This window comes from Mirounga angustirostris, unplaced genomic scaffold (assembly GCF_029215605.1).
Source record: "Mirounga angustirostris isolate CCGP_5_RB_7025 unplaced genomic scaffold, mMirAng1.0.hap1 SCAF_1, whole genome shotgun sequence".
NCBI classification, from domain to species: Eukaryota; Metazoa; Chordata; class Mammalia; order Carnivora; family Phocidae; genus Mirounga; species Mirounga angustirostris.
Window position 1 is genome coordinate 114787362 of NW_026991709.1, and position 14124 is coordinate 114801485.

Below are 14124 nucleotides of genomic sequence, written 5' to 3' on the forward strand. Positions count from 1 at the left end.
CGTTCTCCAATTTTCCTTTAAAAATCCTGAGACCGGGCGCCTGGGTGGCTCAGTTGTTGAGCCTCTGCCTTCGGCTCAGGTCATAATCCCAGGATCCTGGGATCGAGTCCCACTTCGGGCTCCCTGCTCTGCGGGAGGCCTGCTTCTCCCTCTCCCACTCCCCCTGCTTGTGTTCCTGCTCTCGCTGTGTCTCTGTCTGTCAAATAAATAAATAAAATCTTAAAAAAAAAAAAATCCTGAGACCAAACCTTCAAAACAATAGCAACTAGCTTAGTTCTGGGCACAGGAAATGATTTTCTAAAATGTCACATCCAGGCAACATTTCTTTGCAGGTTTTTCCACCTGTTTTAAATGCAACCATTTATTACTCATCTATATACCATGCTAGTTTTAGACAAAATGAGATCATAATGAGATATCTTTTTCAATAATTTTCTGTTTTAACTTCAAAGGCTCAGAGTTGGAAAAGCTTTGGCTCGATTTTTTTTTTTTTTTTCATTTTAGGAAAATAGAGGTAGAAGATTACAGAATGCTACCGCATTACCAGTCTGATTTTTTTTCTCCCATAAGATAGCTCACGTCATGAAATATATGAAGCAAAATTGTCACGCTTGTACTTTTTGCCCCTGCTCATCCCAACAGATTAAATACTGGGCTAGCTAAAATGTGATGAGATGTAATACAGAAAAAGGGCATTTGCTTAGACAAGAGTCAAAACTGGAAGCAGGGGAGGACGAGCCAGGGACCTGAGAGATCGCTCAGACAACTCTGGGAGTAATTTTCCATGTGGACTGAAGGAAGATCTTGTAAGGCACAGCCCCAGGTTACACATGCTGGACTCCAGTTCCGCGGGATTTACAAGCCATGACTGGAGAGAGTCTATGGCTCTCCTGGCACAGGCAGAGGAGGATGAAATGTTCACTGGACAATAAAAAATTTCGGTTTACAGGGTAAAACAAAAGCAGGGCCTTCCTTCTACAGAGTGAAGAAACTTGCCCCCTGAGTAAGGGTTGAGGGTGGGGGGCGATCCATTTCCATGACCTAAGAGTCTGGCGAGGTCTCTTGAGCGAAGATCGCTGAGGATCTGCAGTCACTCTGATGAGAGAGTAGTCTCCAAATTCAGAGAAGAGCAAATTCACACCCTCTGAGGCTACTGGGAGGCTTCTGGTGCTGAGGCAGCAGAGAAGAAGGGGAGCGGAGCACCGCCCGCCCGCCAGACTCCCCGCGGCTCCTCCCCTCTCCCAGGCCCGCTCCCAAACTTAAGTACACGCTCCCTTGCTCCAGCCACAAGCCCTGCGTGAGCCTCTACACGTAGCCGCAGACAGCTCCTTAAATAGGTCGGAGTTGAGCAAACAATCCCAGCCTTGGGGCCGGCAGAGGCGAGCGGAGGCGACCGCACCGGCGCGGCGGGTCAGCTGGCGGCCAATAGCCGGGGTGCGGCCCGCCCTGTCGCCTCCCCCGCGGGGAGCCTATAACTTGCCCGCAGCGCCGGGGGGCGCTAGCTCCTCCGCGACTCCGCGACGGCCTCCTTTCGGCCGCCCGCCCTCCCGCCGCGCCAGCCGCCCGCAGCCGCGCCGCCGCGCGCTCTTGGCCCGCCGGCTCCCGCCCGCAGTCGTCGGCCCCGGGCGGACCGGGCTCCGCGCGCTCTCGCGAGAAGAGCACCGCTGCTGGCAGTGCGGTGCCGGAGCTGGAGCGGGCTCTCCGGAGGCCGGAGATGGGGTGCTGCGCCCTGAAGCCGCAGCTGCTGCTGCTGGCGTTTGTCTTCCAGCTCTGGAATCCCTGCCTGGGTGCGGACTCGGGGAAGCCTTCCAGTATCCCCACAGGTGAGCGCTCCCGCGATTTGCCCGTGTCCGGGAGGCTCGGCCGGGTGGGCAGTTCATTCATCCACCGGGGCTTGCCAGGTGAGTAGGAGGGGCGCCCGTCCCTCCCCAGGACTGCAGAGGTGAGTTCGTGGGAGCCTGTCCTTCGCCAGGACCACCGAGGTGAGTGACTCGGGACCGCGGCGGTCTTCCCCAGAACTGCGCTCGGGCGGCGCTGGTCCCCGGGGAAGTGTGGGAGCCCCCGCCCTCCTGGGTTCTGGGAGTTCGCCGCAACCTGGGAGCGCACGAAGTTTTCCTCAGCACAAGCTGGGGTTTCCTTTTCGTCTTGCAGGTCACTGGGCGCCAACACCTTTCGGGCAACTCTCCTTTCTCCTCCTTTCCTGGAATTGGCATGATTTATTCGTGTTGGAAGAGGCAGTAGTCCCTCTGTGACCCAAACACGGGGCTCAGTGTACTTTCTGATTGATGGTGACACATTCCTTCCAGCGCCCCAGGAAGCAGCCGGTAACACCTACCTTTTGCCAAAAACAACGCTCAAAACCTTGGTTGTTTTCAGTAAGGCTGCCTGGCTACCCAATACCTCCAGGAGGCGGCTTTCCTCCTTAGGGATTTGGAGGGGAAGCTGTGGACACGCATCTCCCCTTAGCCACCCTTTTCCTAAGCCTGGTGCCATTTCTTGTTTTCAGAAGCTGGAACTGCAGCAAAGAGTCCAGTCAAGTTCATGTAAAACAAAACTTTTTACATTTACCAAGATTAAAGAGTTTCACCACATGTTTGCCTAAACGTACTTCGGTGCCATTTACAGCACAGGAGATACCCTTGGAGTTTTCCGCTTTTGTGCTCTTACTCTATGCTCAACACTCTGAAATTAGATCTCACACTTAAATGTCCTCGTGCTGTACTGTTTCTTTTTTTAAATTAGGATCATTTTGTCCTTTTTTTTTTTTTTGGTAAGTAAATAGGGCGTTTTTCTGCTTGAACTTTAAGCACAAGGACACATTTCTGTTTCAGGTTTACAGTCAGAAGATGACATTTGGTGTAGAACCCAGTTAGTCCATCTAAGCAGTAGTTTTGTCTTCATCTTTAAGTGTTTAAGAAGGCTTCAGTGGGCTAAATTACCCATCTTTCTACATTCCTGCCAAACAGTACTTGCTTTGTTAGCTTGAAAAACTTCAGCGTGTAGATGGATTTTTGTCAGTTACATGATGCTTTTCTTTCTTCTAGATAAATGTGTTGATTTCACAATGGATTTCTGAACACTGTGTGGTTTCTTTAAATTTGAACTGAGTTTTTTCATAACTTTAAAATTTTCTTTTAGTGTAACACCTAGAAAATAGACGAGTAAGTGCCTTCAGCAAACTTGGAAATGGAGACATTAAAAAAAACAGCCCCCAGAAAAATGACTTTCTTTGTTGAAACACCCAAGGAAACCTTACTGGGAAATAAAATAACCTCGAAGGGCTTTGCTACTTTTAGAGGGACCTCTTCAGCCTCTGTATATTTTATTTCAGTGCATTACCAACCCCCTCCCCCCTTTTTTATAGAAGGCATCTCTTTGTAGCTTCCTTTAGGTTTTCAGTCAAAATCATCTTGCTTTCCCACTCTGGCTTTTAAGTTTCATAGAGCTGGACAGTAAAGTTTTAATGGATTGTAACATAAGGGAAAGGGAATTTTAGATATGAATGTTTTCTTCAGAAACTGAGCACATAAAACCCACTGCCGAAATCTGAGGTCTGGTCAATCTTGGTGGGTAGGCATGGAGAATTCAGTTAGCGCCTAAATGCAGGAAAATATTAATTTGTAGTACATGGAGGCAGCAGTAGCCAGTTTGATTATGAACTTCTGTGTAGGTGAATGTGATGAGCTGATAAATATAGATGATACACTGCTCAGTAACATGGCCAGTCATGTACTATGTCCCATTTTCTCCCTAAAATATTGCAACCCGAAAATTGCTAAATTGGAAATTTTATTTATCCATCTATCAAGTGAACTTTAGAACTCTAACTTGTTTCACTTAATAGGAGGTCTTTAAGAAAAGTACTTATCATTTCTATCCACCTGTGTTTGTCACCATGTCCCAGTTAGCCGTGAAGAAATAGATTAGACCAGGCTTTCTTGGCCCAATTGACATTTTGAGCCGAAAATTATTTATTGGAGGGGGGCTGTCCCATGCATTGTGCTATGTTTAGCAACATCTTTGGCCCCTACCCACTAGATACCAGTAGCACCCTCCTCCACGTGTGAGAATGAAAAATGTCTCAAAAGGAAAAATGTCCAGGGGCGCCTGGGTGGCTGTTGTTGAGCGTCTGCCTTCGGGCTCCCTGCTCTGCAGGAAGCCTGCTTCTCCCTCTCCCACTCCCCCTGCTTGTGTTCCCTCTCTCGCTGTGTCTCTGTCTGTCAAATAAATAAATAAAATCTTAAAAAGAAAAAAAATGAAAAATGTCCAAATGTTTCCTGAAGGGTAGAATTGCCCAGGGTTGAAAACCCCTGGATTAGAAAAATCGATGTGGATCTGAGGCAATGTGGCATTATAGTGTTACTGGAATGATACTAGCAACTCCTTTTTGAAAGCAAATGTTTATAGTGATTTTCCATTTTTCCACTGTAGTAGGGAATGTGCTATTTGAATCACATTAATCAAGTTTTGGAATATGTTTTTTCCTAGCTTTCTTTGATACTGTGTGTTGACTAGAGTTGAGAATACCACTTTTAGTAATACCTACTGAGGGTTTTACTGTGTACTGCGTTCATTCCTATTTGGTTGCCATTTTGTTTTTTAGCATGGAAAGAATCTAAATAAGATTTTGGTTAAAAACAATTATTTTCTCCTAGTATTATTTATTGGAATTTTCCCTTAAAATTTTATCCCTGTGGGAGCTTTTGAGGCAAAACCCTCCTAATGAGTGTCCACAAATCAGATTAAAACCCTGATTTAGGTGCCTGGGTGGCTCAGTCGTTAAGCGTCTGCCTTCGGCTCAGGTCATGATCCCGGGGTCCTGGGATCGAGTTCTGCGTCGGGCTCCCTGCTCTGCGGGGAGCCTGCTTCTCCCTCTCCCACTCCCCCTGCTTGGGTTCCTGCTCTCGCTGTGTCTCTGTCAAATAAGTAAATAAAATCTTTAAAAAAAAAAAAAAACCCTGGGCGCCTGGGTGGCTCAGTTGGTTAAGCGACTGCCTTCAGCTCAGGTCATGATCCCAGGGTCCTGGGATCGAGTCCCACATCGGGCTCCCTGCTCGGCGGGAAGCCTGCTTCTCCCTCTCCCACTCCCCCTGCTTGTGTTCCCTCTCTCGCTGTGTCTCTCTCTGTCAAATAAATAAATAAAATCTTTAAAAAAAAAAAAAACAACCCTGATTTATCTTTCATATACTTTTCTGCCTTCTGGATGAGAGGGGGAGAAGAGTGGATGTATTTATGCCTCGTATTTACAAACCAGGTCTCCAGGCTTGGATAAAAATTTCTGTGTGTTTTCTAAGGTACCTTGACTATTCCATGATCTAAATTGGGCAGAAACCAAGTTTTGGGCAAAAATGGAGGAAATGGTTTCAGATGTTTCTGTCAAGATCTGTATTTTTCAACCATGTTCATTTATGAACTCTTTAATTTACTCTGGTGCATTCAGGGAGGAAAGGAAAGGTTTGTCCCATCTGCTGATGCAAACTGGCAATTTTTGGGGTGGAGAGGGAAAGACCAAGGTCCTGGAGAAACCTCTGGAAGGGAGAGAGCGAGGCTTATCCTCTGTGTGCTTTCTGTGTCCTGGGCTCCAGCTGCACGAACGGCTCATCATGCTTAAGCAGACTATGCCTTTTATTTCATAATATAAAAAGGGACCTATGAAACACTTATGGAGAATGTGAGGATAGGAAATGAAAATTAAATTGAGATACCCTTTTCTACCCATCATGTTGACTAAAGCATTTTAAAAATGAACTCTGTTCATAACAACTGTTCTAAGGATGGGAATCCACAAACTGTTGATAGAAGCACATCATTTTTGGAGAACAGTCTAGTGGAATTGATAATCCACATACCCTACAGTTCTAGATACATACATGTACAGTACTCTCAAATTTCTGTGTCTGTCTGTTCTTGAAATTCTATTCATTATTAAATCTAGCTCCTAGGAAATTCTTCCCCTTACTTTTTTTTTTTTTTTTTTTTAAAGATTTATTTCTTTGAGGGCGGGAGCGGCAGAGGGGAAGGGAGAGGGAGAGAAAGAATCTCAGCAGACTCCCTGCTGAGCGTTGAGCCCGCTGACAAAGGGGTTCACTCTTAGGACCCTGAGATCCCCACCTGAGCCGAAACCAAGAGTCCGAAGATGCTCAACCCACTGAGCCACCCGGGCACTGCCCCCCTCCCCCCACCGCCCCTTACTATCTTTCGTTTGGCTCATTTTCTAACATTTTAATGCAGTTGGTATATAGATCATACCTGCTTTGTGTGATGGATTTTTATGTTTAATAAATTGTAGATTCTTTGAAATGAGGGACTAAGTTATTCATTTTTGTGCTCCTCACAGTTTCTTCTGTGTTCTAACACAGAGATTCTCATATTCTTTCATATTTGTTGAGTGGCCCACATGTAGAATTTTGAAAAGTGGCATCAGTCAGTGAGATTGCTGGATGCTCGTTTTCCCAGGATTTTAACTAAATTCGCTGAACTTCCTTTCTCCACCCGGGGACCCATACACTACCATGATCTAGCAATTTATCAATGAAATTCTGGCAAGGCCTTGTTTCTGAACTGTGGTTTGGCAACTCTTTCCCACAGGTTCTATTTTTCTGCTCTACTTACCTTACTCAATATAAAGTCACACCTTCAGAAATACTCTCAGGTGATTGGATACCATGATTTTTATTTCTCTTTTAAACTTTATGGATGGTGACCTGGAGACCTTGGAATGGTTATGTAACTTGCAGAAGATCATGTAGCTGGAAAGCAACACAGGTAGGGCTTGTGTCCTTTCTCCAGACTAGGCTCCACATCTTTCCTGACCTCCTTATTGTTCTGTTGGACTTTTGGGACCTCTGGGAAATAAATAGAGACTAGACATCAGAGCCCTAAAGAAGTACAAGGAATGCTTTGCTAAAAGGAAAACACGTATTTGTAGGTTTGTGTAAATGGAGGGGAAAGGGATTGGCACAGGTTGAAGGAAAACTGGGCCCTAGCCCAGGGTGGCAAACGGTGGCCCATGGGCCAAATCTGGCAGGCCACAACTATCTGTTTTTGTATGGCTGGTGAGTTAACAATAGTTTTTACATTTTTAAATGGTTGAAAAATATCAAATGAAAAATAGTGTATCATGACATGTGAAAGTTCTATGAAATTCAGTAGTCAGGGTCCATAAAGTTTTGTTGGCCGTCAGCCACATTTATTTATTTACATATTGTTTGTGGCTACTTTGGTGTTCCAAGGCAGGGTCTTATAATTGCCATAAAGACTATGGCTTGCAAAGTATAGATTACTTACTACCTGGCCCTGTACAGAAGAACTTTGTGGATCCTTGCCTTAGGAGATGACATTCCCATTTAAGCTGTGGCTCACGCTGAGCTGCTGCTGTCTTGGAAGGAGCAGGATTCTGGACAGTAGCAGCTGATTCCGGGCATTTGAACGGTCTGTTTTTCATTTTAGACTTTCCAGTGATTCCTATGGCGTTTTTAATTCAAAGATACAGCTTCTCTGTTACATCTTTTTAAACACGGCACTTGATGCTAACTAGACATGTGCTGTGGTGTAAAGAGTATACTCATAATCAGAAAGGAATAAAACACTGATGGCTGATTGGAAAGGAGATGCATGTTTCTTCTTCATAGCTTGTGGGTGTTCTAGAATTTGGTCTAGAAACTTGGTTATAAATTTGTGGCTCTGTTCCTGGGAGGAAATAATTAGCACATTTATCAGTGAGTACTTTTATTTTTCTTCAACAATTGGTACGAATTAGGCTAACCTGAGAAATTGGTGGCTTTTAAAGTGACATATTTTTCTTTTACATTTTACTAGTTTGCATTTGCAGTGGTGTGCTTGCCTCACTAAATTAAACTTAAATAACAGAACTAATTTTTAGAGCTATTGAGATTATAGTTAGCCAAGAAACAGTTACCCTGAGTAGTAGAATTATAGACAGTCTGTTATGATTTGTTATCAGCATACTTCTTACTACCTTAAAGCTTATGTGTTGCAACCTGTGTTTGGAAATGCTGTTAGGATGGTGTAGCAGTACAGAATTTATTACCATCCTATCAACTGTGTCATAAGAATGCCCCTTCAAGGGGCGCCTGGGTGGCTCAGTCGGTTAAGCTTCTGCCTTCGGCTCAGGTCATGATCCCAGGGTCCTGGGATCAAGCCCCACATGGGGCTCCCTGCTCAGTGGGGAGCCTGCTTCTCCTTTTCCCTCTCCCTCTGCTGCTCTCCCTGCTTGTGCTTTCTCGATCTCTCTCTCAAATAAATAAATAAAATCTTAAAAATAATGCTTCTTCAAAAACTGTTGTTTATAATTAAAAAATAACTTTCAACATCTCCCACTCAGGATAACTTTTCTTTTTTTAAGATTTTATTTATTTATTTGAGGGAGAGAGCTCAAGAGGGGGAAGGGTCAGAGGGAGAAGCAGACTCCCTGCTGAGGGGGGAGCCCGATGTGGGACTCGATCCCAGGACTTCAGGATCATGACCTGAGCTGAAGGCAGTCGCTTAACCAACTGAGCCACCCAGGTGCCCAGGATAACTTTATTTTAAAACAAAATTCAAAGAGTGGAGGTATGTTATTTTTATACACAGAGGAAAGATTTCTATTACATATTTTCTTTTGTATGTTACAAGTGGGAAATTGACTTCTGTTAATAATTTTACTTAATTTTTAAATATAAATCTCTTTATTAAAAAAAAACTAATTCAGGGTAGTGCATTTATATACTTAGTTGCTGAATTGACTCAAGTATTTTTCAGATCTTAAATTGTATTAGTAGGATACTGTAGCAGTTTTGGCAGTCACTTTTTATTCCTATTGTAACATGTATATATCTTTTCCCTTCTTAAATTTATATCTTTTTAAAAAAATATTTATTTATTTGAGAGACAGAGTGAGTGAGAGAGCACAGTAGCGGGGGCAGAGGGAGAGGGAGAAGGTGAGGGAGAGGGAGGAGCAGGCTCCCCTGCTGAGCAGGGAGCCTGATGTGGGCTGTATCCCAGGACCCTGGGATCATGACCTGAGCCAAAGGCAGATGCTTAACTGACTGAGCCACCCAGGTGTTCCTTAAATTTATATCTTAAAGGAGATGTGATTAAGTGAGAAAAAGCTTAATTTGTTGGTAAAGAAATATACTTTGGGGGCGCCTGGGTGGCTCAGTTGGTTGGGCGACTGCCTTCGGCTCAGGTCATGGTCCCGGAGTCCCGGGATCGAGTCCCGCATCAGGCTCCCTGCTCGGCGGGGAGTCTGCTTCTCCCTCAGACCCTCCTCCCTCTCCTGCTCTCTGTCTCTCATTCTCTCTCTCTGAAATAAATAAATAAAATCTTAAAAAAAAAAAAAAAGAAATATACTTTGTTTACTATTTCTCTTCTACAAGAAATTTGGTTTAAAGTTTAGTTTGTATAAGTTTAGAATTAAATTTTGTCTAACAAGGGAAGAGCTTTAAACAGTGAGTAGTAGACAGTCTTTGCTTTCATTTAAGATCAACACTGAAATACTTTCTTTTACCGTTCTTTTGAATTTTATTCTTCTTACGAGAGAGTATCAACCAGTTTCTATGCATATTTCTGAGTGATGGGAGCACTCTAGTCATTATTAAGATGAAATGTCAGGGTCTACTACATCTGAGTATCTTCTCCCTTTAGGCTGAAGGCTCATATTTCTGGAGAATTACTGTGTTTATAATCAAAGTCTTCACTATGAAGGGAAAAAAGCCTACCACATTTTAATTTTAATACAATTCAAAGAAAATACAAAAATATATTCTCTACATATACTCTATAATAAGTATACAAATATACTATATAAAACTTTTAACACTAATAAGAGTTTTGGTGAACATACAGTTAAAGTGAGGGGCTAAATGAGAGCAATGGTCAGGAAAAGTGTTTCTAACAAATATGTTTAAGTTTCTAAAATGCGTCAGTTTCTAAATATCACTTGTTACATTGATATGTTGATTTTAATAATTGCTTTCATTATTTTGGGTGCACAAGACATCCCAGTGTGTATCACATTTACTGGTCATCTATTCATTTTCTTTAGGATTACATTCTCAAACATGTAGAAGGAATTCTCCTATTTATTTTCTAGTTACGGTTAGTCTGTTTTAAAGTTCCTTCCAAAGAGAAAGAGAGAGGGTTTTCCTCTGATTTAAATGCTAATGTGGTTCTGCTTCTCTATGCTGTGGACATCACAAAGTAAAGGTTCTTAGGCATGAAGGAACTTCCAAGCACATGCAATTTTTATCTCTTTCACCACCATCTGCTGTCAGTCCCAGACACAAGTACACTAAGTTGAATATGCGTCAGGCCACCCAGCTTCACCCTCCGGTCCCCACAGCAGCAAGTGGAAGATGTACGTGCAATCCCGGCAGTTTTGGATTCCTGATTCTGGGCATTGTTCAGGAGAAACTCCAGCTCTACCCCTTAATTCCAGTGGCCACAGAGTCTCGACACAGGGCCACTGTCCCATTAGCAAGGCTCTGTCATTGACTGGTGACTGGTTTGAAGCCAAAGCTCTCAGGGTGCCTTAGGGTGCTAATTACTTATAGGTACTGCACACAGCGCTAAGAAGGAAGCCAGTTACTTTTAGACATTTTAAATACATTCTCTGACCGGTTCTTTAAACATTTAATCCTTTCCTTCCTGGTTCTGTCAGGATGATAAACACCAGCAGCTATTTCAACGTCTCAAAAAAAAAAAAAAAATCAGCAAATATTGAATTTAAATCATTTCTTAAAAAAATAAAAAAGAAACTGGCAAACATTTTGCAGGCAGACTAAAATGACCTTCCTAATTCAATCATCCAGGGAAGTCTCACAGAGCTGTTATGCAGTGAGCTAACGGGTCCTTTGATGGGATTTTCCAGTCATGCCCAAGCCAGCTCTGAGGCCCCTTGTCTTCAGAGGTATTCCCTCTCCAGCTCTAGCCGTGCAAAGTCTTTCCTGGCCTCCAGCTGCCACCACCACTGTGACCAGAGTGCTCTGCTTGTCTAGACCCTCTGAAATTCTTGTCAGCCGCATCTAAAGAAGGACAATTCTCCTTTACTTCTTAGTTTAGTTTAAACAGGGTTGGAATTTTTTAAACAGTGACTTTACTAGGTAACCAAGGGCAAAACAAAACAAAACTCCAAACTGGAAAACCACCAAAGCAAAGAAATGAACAGACTTACAAAGTAGAGACTCAGAGTCCTTACTGTATTCTGACTTTAGTTAGAGACCTGCATACCTGGCATATTTTGGGGGGTTCCTAGGTTCTGTGTCCTGGCTCAGCTTTTCTTTCTCCATTCTTCAATCCCATTTCTACTTCTTCTTACCACGTTCTTTTACACAGACACCTCTTTCTTCTCCAGGGTTGGAGTCCATAAAATCATGGACTTTGTAAGTCCATAAGTGTTGTTAGGTTGTGAAATAATAAATATATATTTTGGTCTCTGCCCCTGGTTCCTGCTAATATTTGGTCCTTGACCCTGGTTCCTGACACAAAGCTTCTAAAACCCTTGTAATTTTTGAGTGATAGGAGTACCTGTCATAGAACTACTAAATCCCTTAGAATTCCCTGGGTGAAAAGAGCATCTTTTGTTCTAATGAGGTGACTCTTGATGGGCTCTCGAATGGGGGCTGATCACAAGAAAGATCAAGCTATGCTTAAGACGCTTGAAGCTTTCAGGGGTGCCTGGGTGGCTCAGTCAGTTAAGACTCTTGATTTCGGCTCAGATTGTGATCTGGAGTCATGAGATCGAGCCCCACATGGGGTTCTGTTCTTGGTGAGGTCTGCTTGAGATTCTCTCTCTCCTTCTCCCTCTGACCCTTCCCCTGTGCTCTCTCTAAAATAAATAAATCTTAAAAAAAAAAAAAAAAAAAAAAGCTTGAAGTTTTCAGCCCTAAACCTCATTTTCTGAAGAGGGAGAGGGGTTAGAAAATAAGTTAATAATCAATTATGCCTACAAAAAAGACCTAAAGTATGGGGTTTGGAGAGCTTCTGGGTTGGTGATTGCATATATGTGCGAGGAGGGTGGTGTACCCCAAATCGATGGGGACACTTGGGATCCTTTCAGATCTCATCCTATTTATCTCTTCATATGGCTGTTCATTTGCATCTTCTAAAATATCCTTTGTAGTAAACCTGCAATAGTAAACTGTTTTTCTGGGTTCTATGGGCTGCTGTAGTAAATTATCAAACTGGAGGAGGAGGTCTTGGAAACTTGGCCAGTGTGAGAAAAAATCTACACATCTGGTATCAGAAGTATTGTGTGTGAGTAGGTAGAGGAGAAACATGACTGTGTTTTCCGTAGACAGAGGGGGACCTGATATCTCTAAAGTTTCATGGAACATATCAGCATAACCCTAGCAATTAGGCAATCTATTTTCTTCTGTGAGTGAAAGTTTTTATGCATTTTTTACCTATAACTCTGTTGGTATTGCTTTAATTCTTCGTTTTGAGTAGCAATTTATATTTTCTTTTATGAGTCTACATACTTTAATAAATCTGTTTATTTAATTAACTAAGCTTTAAGTTCTCCCAGAATACATTTTTTATGGAGGTAATTTACATATTGTAACTTCCTAGATACAAATGTATGCTAAGAACGATTCCCATTGTGTAATACTCTGAATATGACAATTAATATTTCAAAATTTAATTCAAGTATTTACTCAGTGACTTGCTTGTGTTCTGTGTTGCCTTATGCGAAGGAAAAATAGAAAAATGAAACAAGACAAACAAAAAACACACCAGGCTTAGCTCCTGCTCCACACTGAAATTCTAAGATTCTTGCAGAACGAATAATGCTTATATAAAACTGAACAAATCAAAGAAGCTTTTAAGGTGAAACAGCCTGGCTTATGGGGAAGAGCACTGACATCTGGGCATCAGGAAACTTTGATCTAAGTTCTAACCTTTCCATTCACCAACCTTGAGCCAATTACCTTGCTTCTCCAGACTTCCTTTGTAATTTATGATCTTTATAGCTCTGTCATTTGATGTCTCTTGAATTCTAAGTGTCAGGATGTGGAGTAGAGACAAAGGCTGCAGGGATCAGAAAACAGGCCTGAAGGAAACTTACTATTAATACATTCGTTATGCCAAAGGAAGCATAGATACAAAGTTGTTTTGTATTTTAATATTCTAGTTATTCTCTCAGGAGTTGGACTTGGACAGGTCTTGATATTGCTTTTTTTCCTAATTAAGTTTTGATTTAGAGGTAAGAAAGTAAATCTAAGAATAACTGGAATTAAATTTACATTTAAAAATATTCCAAGTGCTTTAATGTGAGAGAAGAAAATAGTCTGGTGTTTGTATGAAGCTATTTTCTGTCTTCTGAAAGGAATCATATACTCTTCAGTACATTTGAATACTGTAAGCTGTTTTAAAAAATAACTTTACATTCTTCTGCTTCAGTCTTGACTATTTAAGTCCTATTGGTTAACAAAAATGATGCTGGTAACTCTTTAAAATTAGAAAAAAATTTTTTTTTTTTTAATGAAATGTGCTGTTTAAAAATTGGAGGCCCTCTTCCAAATTGTTCCCAAAAGTTATCAAATCACCTAATTTTTAGATTCACTAAGTATCTTTAAAATATGATCGCATTCAGTAAACTAGAAACATGGTAAATAAAAAGAAAATCAGTCTTTGGGAGAAAAGTATTTGTGTGAGTATCTGTCTCTGTCTGTATGCATGTGTCTCTAGCCATGGAGATTACTGTTAAGCCTTAAGAATGGAGTAGAAAGTTGGAATGCCTTTTGATCTGGAATTTTCTTTGATATGCTGCTCGATCTTTGTCACAGTAACACTTATTCTACATGAGTTTGCACCTCTAGAATGGAACATATCTTGTGAGTGGTACTATCTTAGGCCCAATCTTTGGAGGAGATGGTGGTGCCCAGTGCTTTTTCTCTTTTCTTGGCTTTTCCCCCTACTGTTTGCAGAAGGATTTTATGTAAATTGGAGGAAACAGTTCAAATAAAACAATTGGAGGAGGAAGAGGGTGGCTTAATTTTGAAAATATATACAGTTGTTGCTTTTTCAAGAGTAAGATTACCAAAAATCACAGAACCATTTAGGCTGGATGTTGTTTTTGGAGATTAACTGTGATTTTTTGAATAAGCAAGTAAGCATTAGCAG

General features: G+C 42.0%; 1 protein-coding gene across 5 annotated transcripts in view; it reads left to right on the top strand.

The window, feature by feature from the left end:
- Positions 1–1494: 1494 nt before the first annotated feature.
- The window catches only part of PLOD2 (procollagen-lysine,2-oxoglutarate 5-dioxygenase 2), a 100670-nt gene continuing 88040 nt past the window's right edge, over positions 1495–14124 (top strand). For all 5 annotated transcript variants that reach the window (XM_064586699.1, XM_064586718.1, XM_064586714.1 and 2 more), the window contains exon 1: positions 1495–1823. In XM_064586699.1, coding sequence (XP_064442769.1) covers positions 1715–1823 — 109 coding nt within the window. In that variant the 5' untranslated portion in view covers positions 1495–1714. The remainder of the gene's footprint in view (positions 1824–14124) is intronic.